This window comes from Acanthisitta chloris, unplaced genomic scaffold (assembly GCF_000695815.1).
Source record: "Acanthisitta chloris isolate BGI_N310 unplaced genomic scaffold, ASM69581v1 scaffold10055, whole genome shotgun sequence".
NCBI classification, from domain to species: Eukaryota; Metazoa; Chordata; class Aves; order Passeriformes; family Acanthisittidae; genus Acanthisitta; species Acanthisitta chloris.
Genome location: NW_008675343.1, coordinates 399 through 22893, shown reverse-complemented (window position 1 = coordinate 22893; position 22495 = coordinate 399). Strand labels below are relative to the sequence as shown.

The window sequence follows — 22495 nt, the reverse complement described above, 5'->3', positions numbered from 1 at the left end:
TCAGCAGGTTTTGATGCAGTCAGTACTTCAATGTATTTTAAACTGAAATAAATCCTGCAGGTGCTCTGTGATCCTTGGAAATCTGCACATCTGAAAGTTGTTTCTCTCCAGCACATTGGTAATAATTTTAACTGCAGAGAAGAGACATCTTCAAAGGTTAAATGCATTGAGTTTTTAGAAAACAATATTCTGCATTGCTGTTAGGAGTTCAGTGGGCAAATCATTGGTTTCAGCAATAATAAATCAGGTTTTATGAAGACAGACTGTTGTTCTGGCAGATGTGCAGCAGCAGTACCTGAACAGTGCAGTGTGGGATGCTCAGAATCTGTCAATTCCACTGGACTTCTCAGACAACTTTGGCATAATTAAATGTATGCATAACGTGCCTTAAAACTTTGTCCTAATGCCACTTCCTGAGGGGGCAAAATTATGTACCACACCACTAAATTCCAGGGGAACTCTAACAACTCACATGGACATTGAACTCTGTTCTTTCAGTTTTCCATGTCCTTTCAGTTCAGGAAGCTGTGTGGCAGAGCCAAACATTCTGCATAGATATCCTGAGCAAGATCAAGCCACACCTGATATCTTGGATAACTGCAGGAGGACTTAAAACTGCTCAGAGATAAAACCTGAGGTTCCTGAAATGATGTTACCATATCAGCTTCATTAAAATGAATAGTGTATCCTCCAGTGCCATGTGATCAACTGTATCAGAGGAAACTAATAGATCTAAAAATAATCTGCACAAATACTGATTTGAAATCTTGCCCAGGGGGATTAGAGAACTGAAATCCCAAATTCTTGTGAGTTTTTTGTTTTTCCAAAGGGTTTTTACTTCTCGCCTTTCCCCCTTTAAATGCCGTAAATCCATCATGCTGCTGCTTTTCCCACCTCTTAAAGGGTTTTGTAGACTTGTTATTCACTGATACTTTTGTTTCCATCTCTTGCCTTGTTTAAACCATTCGCTGTGAGTTTCCCTCTTTACCAAGAGGCAAAGTGGACATTGAGGAGGTCTCCTCATGCATCCCCATGAGCAAATTATCAAGAAGATGAAAACCAAAAAAAAAGGGGGAAAATAAAATTAATTCCTGAGGTTTTTATTTCAAGCTGTTTACAATTTCAGGCTGATGCCTCTGGGTCAGTTGTGTTAGTTGTTCTTGGGAAGATAATTTCTGCAAGTTAACAACTTGGGAAATTTAGGACTTGGACTTGCATTGTCCTAGTAAACTCCTGCAGTGTTTTATCCAGTTATCTTTCTAGAGATATTGAGATGCTCTGGATTTACCAAGTGTCTGTGAAAGAAACACTGTTTGGCTTTCATTTTGATAGCAGAAATAGGACACACATTGTTATTCCCGAGTTGTGCATATCTTCCTCGACAGTCAAAGCTGCTTCACCTTTTTCTTGCAAGATTTCTCATGCTGTTTATGTTCTTAGGGGATCCTCCTCTATTTTCTCCAATTAATTATAAGGGTTTGGGGTTTATTTGAATGGATTGCTTATAACAACTTACTGAATTCTTCAGTTTCTAATTGTATCAGCCCAGGAGACAGGAAGAGAGAGAGATCTACTGCTGCTGCTACTAATGAATTCTTCATTATTGCTTTGCTTGAAAGTTTCTAGCATCTTCTGTGGTGTTGTTTTTATCAGTCTTCAAACTTGCCTCTACAGCCTGCCAGGGAATAGTTCCTGGCAGCAGAGGAGGCTTAGAGAGGTAGGAAACACTCATGTGATTCTGTTCTCCCTCCTTGGCCTCACGTATTGTATGTGACTCAACTGAGTCCCCTGGAGACTCAGCAGACCTGTCCAGCACCAGGCTGGCAAATCTGGCTGACTTCTCCAGGAAAAACACTGGGAATCAGTCATTGTGCAGCCCTGCAGTTTTCCATCTCTTTGTGATTTCTTCAGAGGGTAAAAGCAGTGTCCCTTCAGCAAATGCAATAAGATGCTCAGGGAAAGTTAACTTGAAACGTTTAATTGTGAATTTAAATCTTAACTAGCTTGGCCAAAATAGATTGCATGGAAGGAGTTCTGCTGTGTGCTCCAAGGAAATACTTGGATGATGACCATCAAAATTGAAGCAAGGTGTACCAGTCTCTGTGCTTGAGCTGCTTGTCTGGGGAGTGGTGCAGGCACAGCCTTCCTTGAGTCAGGAGAATATATGGTTGGACTTGGGCTCAAAGGTCTTTTGCAACCAAAGTGATTCTGTATGATTCTGTATAAAGCATTTGTATTGTTGCATATCTGGGTCATACAAAAAGATGTATAAATGGCATTATCTATAGCAGATAATCCTGTAATGAGCTGGGGGCTCAACACAGGAGGTTAAAGTTCCCTTTTTAGTGAGCTGAGAAATAAAGGATAAACAGCAGCATGGATTGCTGCTCTGCTGGGGTCTTGCACTTGCCACTTCCCTGGGCCATTTGCCAGGGGAAGCTCAGGAGGCACATTCCCTGTCCTTTTAGTCAAGCATTGTTTCATCCCTCAAAATGTAAAGCTCTGTTCTTGCATTCTCTTCTCCCCTGCCATCTTGATTTTTGAGTGTTTGCCTTTATCTTCCTTTTCTGTGGCTTTTGTTCACCACTAATAATAAAAGTGCTGTCATTTCTCTTGCTGGTAAATAACTCTTGGTTTAGAGGAAACATGGTTTAAGCAGGACTTTGCTTGAACATGGAAGTCTGCAGGCTTAGAGTATTCCAGAGAGTCAAATGGTTGTCAGTGTCCAGCTTTACTATTTGGTGTTGTCCTGAAAGGAGCTGTTTTCTGAGAAAACTTGTCAAATGTCACAGGTTGGTGTGGCTCAAACCCATGGGAAGTTCCTGAGAGTTGAGGGGAGTAAAAAGGTAAAGGGGAATTAGTTGCTTTTCATGAGCAAAGGCCTTTTTGAGTAAGATAAGAGTATTTCTTTGCAATACACTAGGTTTGACCATCAAAGCCAACAGTCTGTTTTGTAGTGATGGTTGTGACAACTTCGTAGTTGAATTTTGGTTATATTGCCATTATTAACCCCATAACTACCTTACCTTAGTAGTATCCTGATTGAGTTGCAAGTATTAGTTGTTTCATAAATGCAGTGTGGAAGACAATAGATCAACAATGGTCCACGTTGCTTTGTGGTCATTTGTTTGAATCCCTGAGGCCATTCTTCTCTGCTGAAATCCAGCAGCTGCTTGGAGCATCCTCCTTGCCTTGTCCAGTGCTCCAGGAGGGTCTGTAACCTGAGGTGTTTGTGGAGCTGCCTTGGGTCTGGCTGAGGAGCTTTTGGTACTCTGGGCCTCGTGTGGTGGTGTCTGGGCTTGTGGGGTCATGGAGTAACCCAGATAAACAGTGGAAATCCCTGGATCTTTCCAAAGGATCATACTGTGCCTTACTGAGCCTCTCACAGGTGGATGCTGTAGAGATGCCAATACAAAATATTTTACAGGTGTGACATTCTACCCTTTGAATTTTCTAACTTAGCTCTTTCCTGAATATGCAGTCGGAAACGTCCCATTATGGATTCTGGAGCTGTACCTTCTTTCCTTTCAAATTGTTTCAGACTTTGTAGTAAATTACTGGTTGCAGTGATAGTAAAAATGATGAGAATAAACCTTGTTGTCAGATGGGACAAACCAGTTTTGAGGAGACTCTTGAAAAGCTTTGCTGAGGAGGTTGTCATGAGAACTGAGGGGATGCAGAAAGGGAGGGAAGCAGGAAAGGAGTGTTGAGGACTAAAGTGTGTGCAGACCACATGTGGCTTGTTGATTGCCCCCAGGTATTGGCATTCCACAGCTCTGCACAAAGCAGAGAACTACTAACTTTGGTCATTTATCCACATATTGTGAAATGAATGTTTTCTAAATGCTCCTGCAGAGAGGAAGATTCCGAAAGTGAGAAAGATAAGAAAATCTGGTACTATAGCACAAAGATCCAGCTGGCAGAGCTAATTGAGTGCCTGGACAAGGATTACTGGGAAGCTGACCTATGCAAAACCCTGGATGAGATGCGTGAGGAGGTCCATCGGCACATGGATGTGACAGAAGACCTTACCAACAAAGCAAGGGGCAACAACAAGTCTTTCCTTTCTGCAGCAAATGGTGAGACTGTTTTGTGTAATGGGCATGGATGTTGCACTTGGAATCAAATCCTGGTTTATTGTATGTAAGAAACAGGATTGAGTTTGTGCTCTGTGGTGGTGTCTGTTGTTTATTGGTGACAACATGCTTTCTCTTGTAGATGAAATTTTGGACATTATCAGAGCAAGAAAAGGAGAAATTGTGGAAGATAAAGCCACAGGAGATGATGAAGCAGAGAAGGCCAGAAGTGATGTTGATAATGACCAGACAGATGCTGAGAGGGGAAGGGAAGAACCTGGAGACCAGGATAAAATTGAGGAAACACCCAATGAACAAGATGTGGAAAAAGAGAAAATAGAAGGTAAAGAAACTCTGACTGTGCTCTAAGAGCTCCATTTAGGTGAAGTGAATCTTTAGCTAAGAGCCTCACATTTCTTAGAGTGCTAACGTGATAGTTGTTTTTGTATGGTTCCCTAAGATATTCTTGCAGTAGGTGATATTTGCCAGTTCCTTTGTGCTTGTATATTGTAGCTGTTTGTCTTGTGAAGTAATTTCACCGATTTTCCTACTCTTACCCAGCTAACTTCTAGATATACCATATGCCTTGAGGCACAGGTGGCACTTACAAGGTTGTGCTCAGCATGTTTGTAGCAAGCCATCTTGCATCATTTTTAACTTGGTCCTCGTCAGAATTGGTTTGTTCTTTAATTCTGAGACAATACGATCATATTAAAAACCCCAAACTGAAAAAAGAAAGGAAAAAGCTCAGTATTTTTCAGATCATCAAACAGACAAGCGAAGCTGCTGAGGTGCTTTCTATGGGTGATACCAAATGACATCCTAAGGCATAATAAAGAATATCCCTAAAGTTTTGTTGTGCGTTTTACTATAGAGGCAACAGTCGTTGGGGATAAAAGTAACTCTGTGACACCAAGCACTGATGACAACAACACAAATCCTTCTGCAGGAGGCACTAGTTGCTCTGAAGGGAAGGACTCGGTGGGGTGTCAGGCAGAAACCCTTGAGAGCAACAACGAGGCAGAGAAGAAGGTGACAGCAGAGCTCCCTCAGGAACTCTCAGGTACAGAGGGCACTGGTACCAATGCCTCTGTAATTTGGGCAATCTGTGCAGTTTTTCTCTCTGCTTTGTCCACTAAACCCATGCCCAGTGTACACCACTCATGCTGTTTGCTTGCAGTGCCATCCCTTGCTGCTATGGTGTCATTATTAACATTTCAAAGTTAATTTTCTTGCAACTAGTGCTTGAAATTTGTGGTCCTCTGACATCAGCATTTGTTGTTCCCATGCCTTCCAAAGAGGACTATGGCTAAGCTTTTTATTTTCTGTTTTCTGTATGTTTTGTTTTTCATAGTGATCCATGATGATTGTTAGCATCCTGTCAGAGTTGATTTCGGACTCTAATTTGCTGCTGGCTTGTTTATTATTTTAGCCTCTCATTTACCTTTGTAATTACTAACAGACAAAGCAATTTCATTCACCTGAGTAAACCATTGCACGGAAATGTCAAGATTGAAATTGTCAAGCTAGGAATTTTCAGCAGATTTCAGAATTATGAGCACAGGGCTCTTGTGTTTTACCATGTTTTGTTCTGCCATGTCAGAGATTCAGAAGTAATATTGTATACTACTTCATTAAATCATCTAACCAAACTTTTGCTTTAGGGATTGATTAGGTGTAACTTAAATTATCAGTGTATTCTGTACAAGTTTTGCTACATAACCAAATGTTTTTCTAAACATCTGATTACTGTTACAATGATTAGGGTTTTGTTTTCAGTTCTTGAAAATCTAAACATCCTCTAATCTGTGGTGGAGCCATACTTGGTGTGCTATGTTTTAAACAGTGCTAGTAAATGTTTTCCCTCCTACAGAACTAGTTCTCCATGCAGATACAGAGTGCAGTTCTTGAACTTATGGAAGTCAATGCATCCAAACCTTGTAATAAATTTTCTTAACAGGAGGACAAAATGAAAGCTAAGATCAATCTGAAATCTGGAAGCCTCATAGACTTTCTTAGAACAGACAGTGTCCCAGTGCATGAGACAACAAGCACATATTTCAGATAATTGACCAAATATTTTTGCCTGTTTTCATTCTTTTTTCCCTTTTTAAGCTAAATAACTGTATAGAGGTTTAATGGAAAAGGTCCATATCCTGCAATTTCATTTCAGACACGTTTGTGGGTTTGTATTTTGTTTTAAAGGTTTACTTATCTATCTATCAGTGGGTTTGTATTTTGTTTTAAAGGTTCACTTATCTATCTGTCGTTATATATTATTTCCAAGGCCTTTTCTCCTTCCAAAGCTTCTTGCTTAGTTTTAAATTAGTGTATGTGCAGAGGGTTCTTGCTCATGTCTAATTTATTGCATTTGTAGTGATGCTTGTGTTCCTTTTCTGGTATTTGAGTCTCTCCTTTGAGGGCAAAGGAAAGACACTGACCCAGGATCAGGGAGGCTGTTAGCCCCAAAAGAGGAGGAAAATACGAGTAAAATGCAAAGCTAGAGGAGAAAGTCACCATACTTGTTAAATGCAGATTGGATGTTAGTCTTTACTAACACTCTGGTTTGGGTGCTTCCATTCTCCTCCAAACAGCAGGCAGGGAAACAGTTCCATTTTCCCTCGTGGTAAACAGGGAAATGGATCAAACAGTGATGGTCATCCACTGGGCAAAGACAGAAATTAAGACACATTCAGGTCAGGGATCCTCTAAGAATCCCAAAATATTTACCTGATCCATCTTTCTGCTAGGAGTGGATATTCCACAGGTTTTGTTCTCTAAACTTTGTTAACAACAACAGAATCCCTGATGCTTTGGAAGAATTCTAGAAACAGAAAGATCTTGTCGTTTTCAAACAGCTCAGCTGTGTCTCTGGTACCAAATCCAGAAGAGGGTTTTGAGGGATGGAGACTGTTCTTCCTGGGGAGCTGGAGTGATTTGTTTGTAGGTAGCTGCAGTTCACTGATGTTTAGTCAAAAGGTCCTACAGCAACACCCACCTTAGCAGCAGGTGAGGTGACAGGACTGTCCACAGCTGTCCAGACAGTGACAAGGACAACTGAGGGCCAACAACTGATCTACTGCAGTGAGCCTTAAGCCACGTCCAGAGCCATCAGGCTGTAAGGAAGGGGCTGATATTTTCAGCTTGCAGAGGTGTTTAGACATCCAGTGGTGCCAGTTGAGCTGAAATCTGTGGGATTGCTCAGGATTCATGTGGTGGAGAAGAGACAGTCAAAGACTGGGTGGAAAACGAGGGGAAGTGGAAGGTGTGTGCTTTGAGGAACAGCTAGAGCACGAGAGAATCAAAGGAGAAAATGATAGAAACTGCAGAAGACCAGATTTTATGAAGTCTGCATTCTAAATGCAAAACAAAGTCTCAGTGGAGGGTTCTCTGTGCATCTGTAGAAAAAATTGTCTTGGATGAAATATGAATGTGTTTTAAACACAAGTATGAATTTCAGCTCTTCAGAGCTGTAAAAGTCTGGTCGAAACAGAACAAAAACTGCACTGAAGGGAATGAATATTTTATGAGTCTTTCCCTCCAGTCCAGCAAAATATGTTCATCTAACTTTTATTGATGAAAACTTTAAAACCTAAAGAAATTACATTCGTCCAATTGAAAAGAAAAAAAAAACTAAAAATGAAGTTGTTCTTTTGTAGAAGAAACTGGTCAGATGATCTCCAGCAACAGCAGCAGTGGATGTGCTGCCCCTCCACAGGCAGATGTGGAGAACAGCAGTGGGAGTGAGATGGGCTCTGGGCACAATGACTCCATTAGGACTTTTGATGATGCTGAAAATGCAGAGAGAGGATCCCACACTTCAGATGACACAGGTAACAGTGATGATGATGGTGTCTCCACCTTTCTGCATATTTTCTCTTCACTAAACTTACTCTTTTCCTAACTTTCATACATTACTAGAAAACTTCCAGCTCTTAAGTTTGTTTTAAAAGCCTTTTTTTCGTTTCTCTTCCAGCTCTTAAGTTTGTTTTAAAAGACTTTTTTTTCATTTCCCCTGGGCAGGAGAGAAATCCAACGGGGAGAGAAGTGATTCTCCAGGTGGGGGGAGAGGTGCTGCAGGCTCCACGCGGATGCTCACCAGACTGCGGAACCCAGACAGCAAACTGAGCCAGCTGAAAAGCCAGCAGCAGGTCACTGCTGCACCAAGTGACACAAATAAGGTGTACAAAGAAAGCAGAGAGGTTTGTGCACAGCTTGGAAAGATCAAAGAAGTACGGAAAATGTTCTAGAGAAAATTACAATGCGTTTATTTAAATGATGATGCATTTTATCGTGGAGTGAAGGAGTGATGTTGGCAGACAGTGCTTAAAAGAGGAGTAATGGATTAGCAAATAGTGAGATGGTAATATCACAGGAAGCTTTCTTCTTCCTTCTCCTTTGCTCTTGCTCTCTGTTGCTGTCTGCAGTGTGGTATGACAGTGACCCTTTGCACTGGTATGACTTTGTGCTTAACTGGAGGTTGGTTGTTGGGTTTTTGGTGGTTTGTTTTGGTTCTGTTATGTTTTTTTAAGTAGCCCAATTTATCCAGGAAGGAAGTGTTTGAGTGTTGGGAGCTCAGTGCAATTAGCAGTCTGCATATTGTTTGACATAGTCATTTTATTTTTGTTAACTGGTTTTTCTTGTAAGTTAGCATTTAGCTTATTTACTCACAAACCTCTGAAACCTGCGACTCAGTTTTTGCTTCTACAAACTGATGCAGGGTATTTTTATAGACAGACAACTGAAGCCTAAATCATAAATAAAGAACTAGAAATACTGGGAAGTGAATCTTTAAAATGATTCTTTGTTTCCTAAGGTTCTGGTGGTGAACTCTCAAGGAGAAGTGTCCCGGCTGACCCCCAAGAAGGATGTTGTGATAAAAGCAAATATCAACAATTACTTCAAACTGGGGCAGGAGGGGAAGTATCGTGTTTATCACAATCAATATGCCACTAATTCCTTCGCCCTGAACAAGCACCAGCACAGGGAGGACCACGACAAGAGACGACACCTCTCACACAAGTTCTGCCTGACTCCAGCTGGAGAGTTCAAATGGAATGGGTCTGTGCATGGCTCCAAGGTGCTGACCATCTCCACCTTGAGGCTGACTATTATCCAGCTGGAAAACAATATCCCAGCATCCTTCCTTCACCCCAACTGGGCTTCCCACAGGTAAATTAATAAAGGAAAATAGATACTCTCTCGATTTACTTGTATTTTTGCTAACAGTGTTAAGAAGGGTTAACAGTTTCTCTCGATTTACTTGTATTTTTGCTAAGTGTTAAGAAGGGTTAACAGTTTTTGCGCAGGGAGGTGGTGGAGTCACCATCCCTGGAAGTGTTGAAGGTACTGGAGGACATGGTTTAGTGGTTCCAGCAGTGACTGGTTAATGGTTGGACTGGATGGTCTTAGAGGTCTCCTCCAGTCTTGATGATTCTATGATTCTTTGTGTCTTCCAGCCTTGATGATTCTATGATTCTGTGTGTCTTGGTTTTTTCAAATCAGTGATTTCCCAGCCCTGTGCTTCAGTACAGGATAATACGTTATGGTGGGTGGCTCAAAGGGTTGCTCCTTTGAGTAAAGTTATAAAACATAGGAGTTTTTATAAGCATTTTTATCCTGCCATTATATCCATTGACACCACGTGCTGTATTAGTGCATGTATGTGTTTCAGTCTTTTCTCTTTTTTCTCACTTTAGGTCTAACTGGATCAAGGCTGTTCAGATGTGCAGCAAACCCAGAGAATTTGCACTAGCACTGGCTATATTGGAGTGTGCAATTAAACCAGTTGTCATGCTGCCCATCTGGAGAGAATCCCTGGGACACACCAGGTAGAATTAATCAATAATCAAATATTTTTGAGTAGAAGAACTTTACCTTGGTTTACTAGTCTCTAAGCTTGTAAGAATTGTTTAGATTGAGTCAGTCGTTCACAGCTTGAAGTGTTTATTCTCAACCAGAAATGCTGAAAAGGCATGACAGGATTTTTATAGTGCCATTGTTCCTGCAAAGCAAGTTTTTCTTCTTTATCTGAGCCACAGGCTCAAAGTGCTAAAACTGGGAGCCTAGAAGAGCCAATTTCAACACTCTCAGCTTGATGGAGTCTGTGTTTTGTCTCTCATTGTGTCATAGGAGCAGAAAATAGATGTCTGTTGCAGTTGCAGTCAGCTGTGTTTGCCTTGCTGGAGTAGCCATAAAAGTGGTGTTTGTGTTGCAGGTGACACAGACAGCCTGGTACTGGGCACTCCTCTTAACTTCAGATAGTGAAGCTTGTTCAGAGGAGTAGTATGTGCTGTTGACTTCTTGTATTTGCTTATAAGATCCTGTACTTACATGCACTTAAATCTATGTGGATTAGGTTACGCAGGATGACAGCATTAGAGAGAGAAGAAAAGGAGAAGGTGAAAAAAAAAGAGAGAAAGCAAGAAGAAGAAGAAACAATGCAGCAAGCCACATGGGTGAAATACACATTTCCTGTCAAACATCAGGTGAGGTTCTCTTGAACAAAGGAAATACAGAAAGTGTTGGTTCCTGACTCTGTTTTCATGTTAAGCCTCCAATGCTGATGTCCTGTGTTCCTCCCTGCCATGGGAGCAGGAACCATGGCCACGTGTTCAAGCACCTAAAACTCCTTTAACCTTTCAGCAGTTAGGTATTCTCACTATTGCATTCAGTAAATATGGGTTTTAGATGTTACTATGTCTGAGTCAATTATCAGTACATTATTTCACAAATAGATTCGCTTGAGGAAGTCTGTAAATCAGCATTTTTGGTTTGTTCTGAATCATCTTTGTTTTTCTGAACAGTGTATACATCAGTAGTGCAGCAAGTGGCATCATTAATGCTGTTACGTTAAAAATATTTACAGGTTTGGAAGCAAAAAGGAGAGGAATACAGAGTGACAGGATATGGGGGCTGGAGCTGGATCAGTAAAACACATGTCCACAGGTTTATGCCCAAACTGCCAGGAAATACTAATGCAAATTACAGAAAATTGCTACCAAGTAAGTGTCTGCATTGCTTATGTTTGCTTGTAATTGCAGTTAATTATTTGTATGTGATATTCCTTATGGAAGCTTTGTTAGGAGTAGTGTTCCAGAGGAGGTTTGTGGGTATCTGCTAATCTTTGTCAGTGTAATCTCTTCAGTTCTCATAGGTGTTTTTAGCTACATTGAATTGCTTCAGTAATGAAGTTGTGTGTGATATTTGTCCAGCTTTATCTAGCCTTACCTAAAAGGTAGCTTAAAATCATGTAGGTAATCAAACCCAGAAAGTAACATGTAAAATATTGGGGTGTATATGTATTCATTCAGTGTTAGTGGTTTAACCTGTGGTGTTATTTCTGTGGGGTTAAAATTCTCCTCCTGAATTTCACTAGTGATGTGTGAATGGTTTGAGAGGTAAATAACATACAAAGGGTGTGGCAGAGTCTAAAATATTCCGAATAACTGAAACCATTTCATGGATTTGTTAATAGCAAAGAGTGAAGATGAGAAATGCAACTTGGATAAACGAAAAGGTCCAGCTAAGGTCAAAACAGAGAAAGAAAGAGCAAAAGATTCTCGTGATCTGCAAGCAAAAGACAAAGATGTTTCAGAGACCTTGGAGAAAGTACAAGTGAAAGAAGAGAAGTTACGTGAAGAGAAAGAAGTTGATACAATTTCTGAAAACTTAGATCATGCAAAAGACACAGGTGATAATCGTAAATTACTCTAAAACTACCTATTCATTCCATTCTTGCAGGAGTAAAAACACAAACCCTCAGAAATAACTACTGGAAAACTGTGTAACAGGTTTTGTCAAGCCATTTAAAATGCCTCAGTTAAACGATATTTTTTTATTACCTATTGTAGTAGCGTCTGAAGTTTCTGTTCCTTTTATTCTTGAAATCTATTGATATGCTAAAAGGTCCATTTATTTCTTTGTACTTAATGTAAAAATCCAGTTTGGTGTTCATTGTTGGGGAGTTACTGATTCAGAGTTCTTTCTCCTTCACAGTGGAAAAAGAAATCTATGGGGAAAACAATAAAGTCATCAAGGAAGAACCTATGGATGTAGATGATGTGAAAATTGAATCCTCCATGAAGGATGAGGACAGTCAGTGTAACCTGGATATAATCAATGTCAGCGAGGGGTTTCACTTAAGGACTTGCTACAAAAGGAAAGTCAAATCATCCAAGCTGGATGGACTCCTCGAGCGGCGGATCAAGCAGTTCACACTGGAGGAGAAACAGCGCCTGGAGAAGATGAAGCTGGAGGCTGGTGCTAAAAGTGTGGGAATACAGTCTGTGAGCCCCCAGAAAAACTCTGAGGAGCTGCAAATGAGGAAGGAAAGAGAAGGAAGCCAGTTGGACATTCCTTCCCAAGAGCAAACCTGTGTTTCGGAGAAGACCCAGCCCGAGGATGCGGAACAGGACTGTGTGCCCATCGGCAGCATCTCCTGCACCAAACCTGCAGAGGAAGAGGAATCCTCTCTGCCCCCCAGGCTGTCAAAAGGAGAAGGGCAGCTGCTGGATGAAGGCTCACCTCAGTCTTCTGGAGGAGAAAGCTCTGTTCAGAATGATGGCAAAGAAAACAACCCAGAACCTACAACTGCTGAGAGGTGTGAAGGGCAAGAGGCTCCTGGGGAGTCTGAGAGTTCTTTTGTGGATGACTTGAAAGGAAGCAATGCAGAAGGCAGAAGCAACTGGGATGTCTCAGAGACAAATGAAAAATCTTTGAGACAAAAACTACCTGTTAGCAGAGTATCTCAGCGGGAGCTTGAGAACTTGGGGCCCATGGTAACTGAAAGCAGCTGCAGAAGAGATGCTGTGGCCTCTCTTGAAAAAACAGATTCAGAAGGGAATTCTGAGCAGCAGAGCAAAGATCCAGAAAACAACTGTATGATAAAAAGCCATATGGAAACAACATCCTCTCAAGAAAGTGAAATGGAGGAAGAGATTGCTTCCATAAAGACTGAAAGTAAAACTGAAAAGAAGATTGTATTGCACAAGAAATCACCTATTAAAGATCTAGAGTCATTTAAAACAGGTCTGATTTCTGAAAGAAACCTGGAGAGTCAAACTCTGGAACACATGGATGGGGTAGATGTCAGTGAGGATTTGCTGAGGTCTAAACTAACTGAGGCTAATGGTCAGAAGAAAAGTCAGGAACTGAAAGTGGAAACAAGTACCCTAAACAAGTATCTTGATCAGACAAATGTAAATACTGGTACTGACAAAAAGAATAGTAAAGATGAAGAAACTGAGACAGAAAAAGAAAAATCATCATTTCAAGTGAATGGAAAAGACAATGACATTAAAGTGATATCAAATGATGAGTGCTCAGTTAGAGAGACCTGTGAGGCTAAGGCAGGGGGTGATATTGAACCAAAAGTAAATAACATTAATAAATCCATTCCGGAATATGAAATAAAACCATTGACTTTTAAGGAATCTTCAGTAAAACCCTTCATGAATGGTGACATCATGGTAGAGGACACAAAGGACAAAAATGATGTTGACTCTCAGTCATGTCTGCAGAGCTCACCCGAGTGTGAGTCTGGAGAGAGCCTTCAGCCACCTGATGAAGTTCCCAAGTGTGTGCAGAAAGCTGAGGAAAAAGAGCTTTCTCCTGAGAGATCTGCCTCTGTTGGCTCTGCTTCCCCACCAGCACAGCCTGTCTGTAAGGAAAACAACCTGAGCAGTGAGACAGAATCCATGGAAACTGAGGGCATGGAGGAGAAGAAAGTTGCTCCATCGCCTGTAACCTCGTGTGAGGAGTCCAGCTTGAGTAGTCCCTTCGATCAGAATGGTGTACAGACATACAAAATGGAAAATATCAATGGGGAAAGTAAAATAAAAACTGTTATCACTGAAGTGACTACCACAACCTCAACTGTGTCTACAGAATCCAAGACAGTGTTTAAAGTGGCAGAGACTGTGGCTTCCAGTGATGAGACAACCACAGTGGTTTCATCTACAGAAAACTGTGCCATATCCACTGTAACCACCACCACCACTGTAACCAAACTCTCCACTCCAGCCACAGACAGCAGCAGTGATGTCATTTCTGTGCAGGAGCACAGTAAGACTGTGGTTACCACCACAGTGACCGACTCGCTGACCACCCCAGAGGGCACACTGGTCACTTCCATGACTGTCAGCAAAGAGTATTCCACCAAGGACAAAGTGAAGTTAATGAAATTTACCAGACCTAAAAAAACTCGTTCTGGCACTGCCTTACCATCTTACAGAAAGTTTGTTACCAAAAGCAGTAAAAAAAGCATATTTGTGTTGCCCAATGATGACTTGAAAAAGCTGGCCAGGAGAGGGGGGATCAGGGAGGTGCCCTATTTCAACTACAATGCAAAGCCTGCCTTGGATATCTGGCCATATCCATCCCCAAGACCAACTTTTGGCATCACTTGGAGGTACATGCTTTACATTTTTGAGGGAAGTTTTTAGAATGTGATAAAATTAACTGAATTTTAGAATACGAAGGATGCACGTGTTTGTGCCCGAACATGCAGATTTTCCTATGATTTGATAGTTTTCTGTATTGCTCAGTGAAAGCAGAGTGGAAAATCTTTATCCCATTGTTTTGAGTATTTGAAACACATTTTGCTTTGGAAGTGTAACTCCTCCTCTGTCGTCAGGTATCGACTTCAGACGGTGAAATCCTTGGCTGGAGTGAGCCTGATGCTGCGGCTGCTGTGGGCTTGTCTCAAGTGGGATGATATGGCAGCGAAAGCTCCACCTGGGGGAGGAACCACAAGGACAGGTATCACTGCCTTAAATTTCATGGTCTCTTCATGCAAAAGCTGTTGATTTTGGGTATTACACTCCAAGCATTTCTGGAAGGGCTCCATGTCAGCTGTGGCGTTCGAATCTGTAGTCAACACTTTGTACTAGCTGCTGTTTCTTTACCTTGAGGATGTTAGGTTGGTTGTAGATTGAGCTTTATTTGTTTCTGTTGTTAATGTATTGGGACTAATTTGTTGTAGAAACAACTGAAACTGAGATTACGACGACAGAAATCATCAAGCGCAGAGATGTTGGTCCCTATGGAATCCGCTCAGAGTACTGTATAAGAAAAATTATTTGTCCCATTGGTGTACCAGAGGCTCCAAAAGGTAGGTTTGCTTAGACATTTTTTCCCCCTCCCTGTAGTCTCCTACAGAAATGAAGGTAACTGGATCTTTGTTAATTCAGACCATCCAGGGAGCAAATACAGCTTGACATGAGCTATTCATTCACTTGTGGGAAACAAATGATGCATTTAACTAACTGATTTATCTGAAGCTGAAAGGTCTTCCTGGTGATAAAATGAGGCTGGCAAAGACACTAAATTTGCATTGCACTGTAAATTAGTTTTATGCTTGAGCTTGATGTGTGTGTTTTACCTGTTCTGCAAAGAAACCCCAACACCCCAGAGGAAGGGACTGCGATCGAGTGCTCTGAGGCCCAAAAGGCCAGAAACTCCCAAGCAAACAGGCCCTGTTATACTGGAAACTTGGGTAGCAGAGGAGGAATTGGAACTGTGGGAGATCAGGGCATTTGCTGAAAGGTAAGTGAACTCGGGTGAGCTTTGAAAGAAAGGAGTTTTCGTTTGTGTGTGTGTTAAATTTTGCACTTGGAAACGAACTTGAGCAGTAAAATCAGATCTGTGTTGCATTTTTACTGTGCCTTTTGATAGTGACAGGCTTGAAGTTGTAAAGCTGAACTGTTTGCTGGTACTAAAATGAATTTATGCAGATATTACAGATTTGTTAGAACTAATATAATGTCAGTTTTGCCATGTTTGTGAACTGATCACTGCTGTATGCTCAAAGGTTTTTACTGCAGTGCATTGAAAGGGCTTAGGCTGCTTGTGGCATGACTTTATACAGGATGTGTTAAATACTTGTATAATGCAAAGAAAATGATTGTGTACAAGTAAAGGTAAAGTCAGCCTGAGAATGTTCAAGTCATAAGATGCATATTTTCAGTATTGTGTGCTTAGAGTTGGAACATTTCTGAGTCTCTTGGAAGGAATTGTTTTAAGTGAATGTTATTACACAGATTGTTTGCAGTCTCAGAGGTAATTATAAATTCCAGTTTTGGTTAATAGTTTCCTGTATGGTGTTGCAGTAGTTTAGCACCAAAATACTTCAGGGATGTTTCATGTAACTTCAGTAGTTTATTTCAGAATACTTTTAAAGCCATGACCAGTTTTTCAATCGTCTTCACTCTTGGTAAATGTCCTTACAAGGGCAATTAAACTGCATAAGAGGAAATCCAGTTTGCTGGTTGAATCTGATGTGGTGGTTTAACTTAACTTTTGGTTGTGTCTTTGGCAGGGTGGAGAAGGAAAAGGCACAGGCAGTTGAACAACAGGCTAAGGTTAGTGAACTGAAGAAGGCAGAGGAGTTCAAGGCCCAATTGGAGGCTCAGCTAAAACACCAACGTTTGGCTGCCCAGCAGGTGGGGGAGCTATGGGTTGTCCCACCTGTCAGCAGTCTGCTCTGGTCATCCACATGCATTGCAATATGGCAAACTAAGTTTAGCCCTGTCCTACACCATTTTTCCTACAGTGCAAAATGCAGACTAAGCCATCCAACAGTGCTGCAACCACTGTACATCTGTTATTTTGAAATAGTTAAGGCCAGTTTGGTTTAGATTGCCTTCTTTTTCCCACCTAACTGATACCACTTTAAAATGGTTTAGTTTGTTTCCATTTTCAAAGAAGGCTGAGAAGCACCAGTCTCCAGGTAAGGTCATCAGTGTTCTGTGTGCAGGGGAAATACAACTGCATTTCATGCTTCAATCAGACTGACTCTTGATTTCATTCTGTCTCAAGTTGGCTGAATGAAGCCCATTGATAATTTTATAAATGCAGATGTACATGTGTATATAAATGTATGCAGTTTAAATTAGGAAACCTGGTGCCATCTTGGTGTTTCACCTATGTTATTAGGAGCTGCTTTTTCCCAACTTTTATTCCATTTTTATTTCATCCTCCCTGAAAATGTGACATTAGCAGTGATCAGGTGTTTGGTTTGTGGGCATCACTGCAATAGAATGCTAACCAAACACTGGAATTTAAATCAATAAACGCAGAGATAATTCCAGTGGCACAGGGAAGAATGCTAGGTTGGTTGAGATTTTACAAGAGCTTACTGATACTATCCCTTCACAAAGGGGCTCTCTAAATTGAGTGTGACAGCACAGAAGGTTGCTGGGTAAGGTAAAGGATTTTGAACTTTGTTTTTTTAAGCTGGCTGCAAACTGGATTTACGTTTAAAAGAGTGTTTCTTAAATTACATTCCTTATAGTGAAGTAGAATGATACAGTCTGTTTTTTTCCCCTTAACTGGTAGGATCTTAGTGCAGGAAGCTCCAAATTTAGGAGTGGTAGTAGTAAGCTCTGTGTTCCTGATGCACTACTTACTGACAGATGTGTGCACATGGTCAAAGCCAAGGATAGATGGATATTGCTCAGAGTTCTTAAACCTTCCTGATTAACCTGAGACCAATTAATATGGAGGTTTTTTAAAGTAAAATGTGCAGTGAAGTGAACATAAGCTAAGGTTGGGACTAGGTGACCTTTAAGGTCCATTCCAACCCCTTAACCTTCTATGTTTCTGTGGTTTTTAAAGCTGCTATCATGGAATATTTCCGGCCATGTATTCTAAGCAGAGTTGCAGTTCTCCTGTTACAGGGTGTGCAATCAGCTTATCCTTCAGTCCTCTACAGTTTAAACTAAAATCCTACCAGAGTCCTTTATTTTTTAACACTAGGTAGAGACAGTGTTTATGTTGCATGACTTGACCATGCTAATTATCCCTTTGTTGAATGTTTTTTCAATACCCTAGAAACGTCTGGAACAGCAGAAGCAGTTACCTGTGGCAGGTGTGGTCCCTGCTGTCACCTCAGCCAGCAGCACTGCAACCACTGTCTCCACACCCCAGAAAGTCGTGGTGGGGCCTTTAGCAGGCCCAGTGCCCACGGGAACCAAAGTAGTCCTTACTACTAAAGTGGGTTCTCCAGCTACAGTAACATTCCAACAGAACAAGAATTTCCATCAGACTTTTGCTACTTGGGTTAAACAAGGCCAATCCTCAACAGGTAAGTAGCCATTTGTCCTGCAAAGAACATGTGCTGGAGTTCATCTCCCATACATCACATCCTATATACATCTTCTCAGAGCACACAGCATTATCACATTTCTTGTTATCTTGGCTCCAAACTCTCACTGTGCCAGCAGGACATTTCTGACATTATACCTGTCTAATTCTTCGTTGCTCAGACTTGCTAGGAAGTCTCATTTCTGACCTGTCTCATTAATTCTGACAGTTACTGTACCAGCAATCATTAATGAAACCATTCCGTGGTGTAACATGCTGTTTCCAAAACAGAACCTCTACCAAAGCAAGCATGACACATTGTAAAAACAGTCCTGTAGTTTGCTGTCTCATACTCAACAAACAGTCATTTCACTGACTAATTACTCTGCTCTAAACCTGCCTGTTCTGTGTGCCTCAATAGCCACTAGCACAGCTGCCACTTCAGCCACAAGCATTGCCAGCACAGGGCAGACCTTCCAGCTCTCAGGCAGCCCAGTAACGATGGCAGGGAAAGTGATAACTAAGCTGCCACTCCCTGCAAACAGCAAGATTGTTGCCGTCAATGTGCCATCAACTCAAGGAGGTAGGGCAAAGGGAACTGAATAAACAATGTATTCCAGCTTGCTCATTCGTCTCCATTGACACGATTTTCCCAGTGAAGTAAACTGTGACTTGAAGGGGGAAAAATATTTTATATAATACATATGCAAGTTTCTAGAACTTGTACCCCCACGTTGCATATTTGTGTTTGTAAGGGGAAAGATGCAATTTTTTTGCCAGTAAATTATTCTGCATTTCAGGGCACAAAATGAGGAGCTTTATCCTGCACAGTGTGGAGTGAAGCATGCTTTTGTTTGTCATCTTAAGTAAAATAAAAGCTGCTGGGTTTAGTTACTGATGCCTACAGCTGCTCTTCACTGGTGAGCAGGAGTTTGGCTCCAAACTAAGATTAGCATTTTTCTTCTTGTCTCAAGAAGAAGACTTAATACTTTGAGATTTGTGAATGTTACTTGAAAAAAAAAGCTCAATTCTGTCTCCATGATACTTGGCATTTCAGGAAATGATGAAGGCTGCTAGTTTTGCATTGAAATTTAGATGGCAGGAGAAGCATTGCCCATTTTCTTCAGCTCCACAAGGTTGTAGGTGAAAGGTGTTTAAACTGGTCTCCTACATTTCAAAATCAATCAGGTTGTAGCTTTTAATGGTTGTACAGTACTAATTGGTGGCACTGTGTCAATGCAAGGACTCCTTTGCAGTTAGCATCAAACTGATCTTTGTGACAGTTCACACTTCCCCTAATCTTTTCTAAAATATCTGTTTCTTAACCTGAAATGTATTTGGACCATGGATAACAAAGTGTAATGCTGTTGTGTTTACAATATGGCAAAGGCTCAAAGGTATTCTAGAAACCTGGAGACTTGAGTTCTAAATGCCACCCTGGAGCTGCATTTACTTCTTGTGCTGCCCTTCATGTCATTAACAAATTCTCAATTTTTCTTTAATTAGGTGTGGTTCAAGTTCAGCAAAAGGTATTGGGTATCATTCCATCAACTACAGGTGCAAGTCAAACCTTTACTTCATTCCAGCCAAGGACAGCAACTGTAACCATTAGGCCAAATACCACAGGGACGTTAGGAACAACAAGCACTTCACAAGTAAGATGTTTTTCTGGTTATTTAATGCAAAGCAGTGTGGGGGCCTAGAGTTTAAGGTACTGGCAGGTATTTGAAGTGCTGTCTGATCACTTTCCAATGCTTTTGGCTCATCTCAGCAATGGTGTTTATGGATCCTTTATTCCAAGGAGGCACAACAATTCTCTCCAGGTGGAAAAATGAATAGAGCAGTGTGGGCATAGGTGAAAAATTATTGGGGCTGCTTCTACCTTATCATTTCTTACTGTATAAAAAAAACAGTCAAATTCAGGGTGTGCCTCAGGGGTTGTTCCATGGGCTCTCCCTGTTGTGTGTGCAGGTGGTGCAGGGCACTCCGCTGCGGCCCGGGATGACGGTGATCCGGACACCGCTCCAGCAGTCAGCACTTGGCAAGGCCATCATCAGAACACCTGTGGTGGTGCAGCAAGGTATTCTCCCAGCCAGTAGGTTCACTTTAATATTTAAATCACCACTGTGAAATCCATGGTTTGTTCCTTCATGAGCTCCTCTTGTGTCATCCATCCCAATGCAAAAATCCCTCGTGTTGGTGCTTGACCTTTAACCACTGCCTTTTTTTGACTTTGGAGTTTATCATTGCAGGCATTGTCAGTGTTTTTCTTCACTGGCACTGGGAAATCTGCTGCTTATGTTTAAGTCCATTCATTTGGGAAGAAAAAACCTGCAACAAAACTAAAAACATGTAGGGGAATTGTGCATTGAGAAAGCCCTTTTTTTTTTTTTTCTTATTAAAGGCTGTTTGAAGTACTTTGTGTATAGACTTAAAATAGAAAACATTTTGTAGTCATTTTTCAGTCAAACTACCCAGATAAATGGTTTGTAAAGAAAACCCATGTGCAGACTGCAGTGTTTGCTTCACCTGTCTGATCTCCATCCCACCCCATTGCAAACTGCCACTTGGTTTGCTGTGCTTGTGGCTAAAACGTTGGAAATGTGTTTCTTAGCTCAAATTATTCTCTTACAGGTCAGACCCAGCAAGTGGTGACTCAAATAATCAGAGGTCAGCCTGTCTCAACTGCAGTTTCTAGCACCAGCACAGCTTCTTCCAGTGCTGGGCAGAAGACTGTCAGCAGCTCTGGAACTCCACCTCAAGCAGTGCAGCCCCAAACCCCAGCACAGCCCCCTCGCCCCCAGCAGGGACAGGTGAAGCTGACCATGGCCCAGCTCACACAGCTGACACAAGGACAGGTAAAATGCTGCACAGCCCTGGCCATGGAGCTGTGCTAACACTTAGCAGGCCTTCAGATTTCAGCAGCTTAGTGCATCTGCTCTGAAATGCATGTGTTGGGCTTCATTTAGGATGACCATTGGCATAATTACAGACTGAAAGAAGGTTAAATACTATTGCGTCTTGTTGTGTTCCTCAGTCAGGGAACTGGCATCAGGAGAGTTGAGCAGTATGGAAAAAAGTCTGTAATAGCAGTAAGAGACATAATTATTCTGTATGGCCTATTTTGTAGCCCTTCAGGTCATGATGTTCCTTTCCTGTCTCTTGATTTTGTGTAGAGGTTTCATTTTCGTTCACATTATCTAGAGTCTCAGAGGAAAAATTAGTGTCTGTAAGCAGAGGAAGAAAAAGTTCTTAGAGCTTCTGCTCAGATCATGAAGGTCTGTTGGCAAAGAAGTTTAGAGTCAAGCGTCAGGTCAAAATACATTTCTGTGAGTTACCACAGTACCCTGCCCATGGCAGGGGTGGAACAAAAGGAGCTTTGAGGTCCCTTCCAACCCCAGTCAGTCTGTGTTTCTCTGAGTTTCTACACCAAAGACTCAGAAGGTTTTGTAGGGACCTTGCTGGGTTGACAAAATGTGTAACTAATGCCAACCCAATCATCTGTTGATGATAGACTTGTTGAAAGAGTATTTTAGTATTTCCCAGTTTTGGATTCTAGGAATATGGTATGTGGTACAAGTATTGAATTCTGAAATCCAACCCCCAAACTGTTCTGATTTTCAGCAGAGTCTCAGAGTTGTATCACTAATACATCAATGTTCACTCTTTTTCTAGGGTGGCAGTCAAGGCTTAACTGTGGTCATTCAGGGACAAGGTCAAACTACTGGTCAGTTACAATTAATCCCTCAGGGTGTGACTGTAATACCTGGCCCAGGACAGCAGCTAATGCAAGCAGCTATGCCAAATGGTACAATCCAGAGATTCCTGTTCACTCCACTGCCAGCAGCTGCTACCACAACTAGCACAACTACAACCACCGTTTCTACTTCGACCTCAGGTAAGCATTGTTCTGTTCATGGAATCATAGAAGTTTAGGGGTTGGAATGGACCCTAAAGAAGGAATGGACCCTAGAGATCATCTGTCCATTGATAATGGGTTCAAGTACATGAAGGGGAAGTGCCCAGAGGATGGATCAGACTTATCTCACTTGTGGAAACCAATAAAACAAGAGACAACAGCAAAAAGTGATGCACAGGAAGTTCTACCTGAATATGAGCTAGAAATTCTTTCCTGTGCAGTCACTGAGGTCTGAACAGATTGTCCAGAGAGGTCATAGATCCTCTTTTGCTGGAGATACTCAAGAACCATCTGGACATAACCCTGAGCCATGTGCTCTAGGGTGGCCCTGCTGGGGTAGGGAGGTTGGACCAGATGACCCATTGTGGTCCCTTCCAGCCTAACTGATTCTGTGATCTAGTCCCAAGTCTAGGTT

General features: G+C 41.6%; 1 protein-coding gene across 1 annotated transcript in view; it reads left to right on the top strand.

Moving 5' to 3' along the window:
- Nucleotides 1-22059, top strand: part of BPTF (bromodomain PHD finger transcription factor) — a gene marked incomplete at both ends in the record, with an annotated part of 24508 nt that extends 2449 nt beyond the window's left edge. The window contains 21 exons of the mRNA XM_009075711.1: nt 3856-4079; nt 4219-4419; nt 4951-5139; nt 7736-7909; nt 8100-8278; nt 8893-9248; nt 9776-9907; nt 10435-10564; nt 10945-11080; nt 11554-11769; nt 12075-14487; nt 14713-14837; nt 15061-15189; nt 15473-15623; nt 16396-16519; nt 17910-18162; nt 18583-18744; nt 19668-19816; nt 20133-20256; nt 20796-21019; nt 21837-22059. Coding sequence (XP_009073959.1) covers nt 3856-4079; nt 4219-4419; nt 4951-5139; nt 7736-7909; nt 8100-8278; nt 8893-9248; nt 9776-9907; nt 10435-10564; nt 10945-11080; nt 11554-11769; nt 12075-14487; nt 14713-14837; nt 15061-15189; nt 15473-15623; nt 16396-16519; nt 17910-18162; nt 18583-18744; nt 19668-19816; nt 20133-20256; nt 20796-21019; nt 21837-22059 — 6014 coding nt within the window. The remainder of the gene's footprint in view (nt 1-3855; nt 4080-4218; nt 4420-4950; nt 5140-7735; nt 7910-8099; nt 8279-8892; nt 9249-9775; nt 9908-10434; nt 10565-10944; nt 11081-11553; nt 11770-12074; nt 14488-14712; nt 14838-15060; nt 15190-15472; nt 15624-16395; nt 16520-17909; nt 18163-18582; nt 18745-19667; nt 19817-20132; nt 20257-20795; nt 21020-21836) is intronic.
- Between the last annotated feature and the right edge of the window lie 436 nt (nt 22060-22495).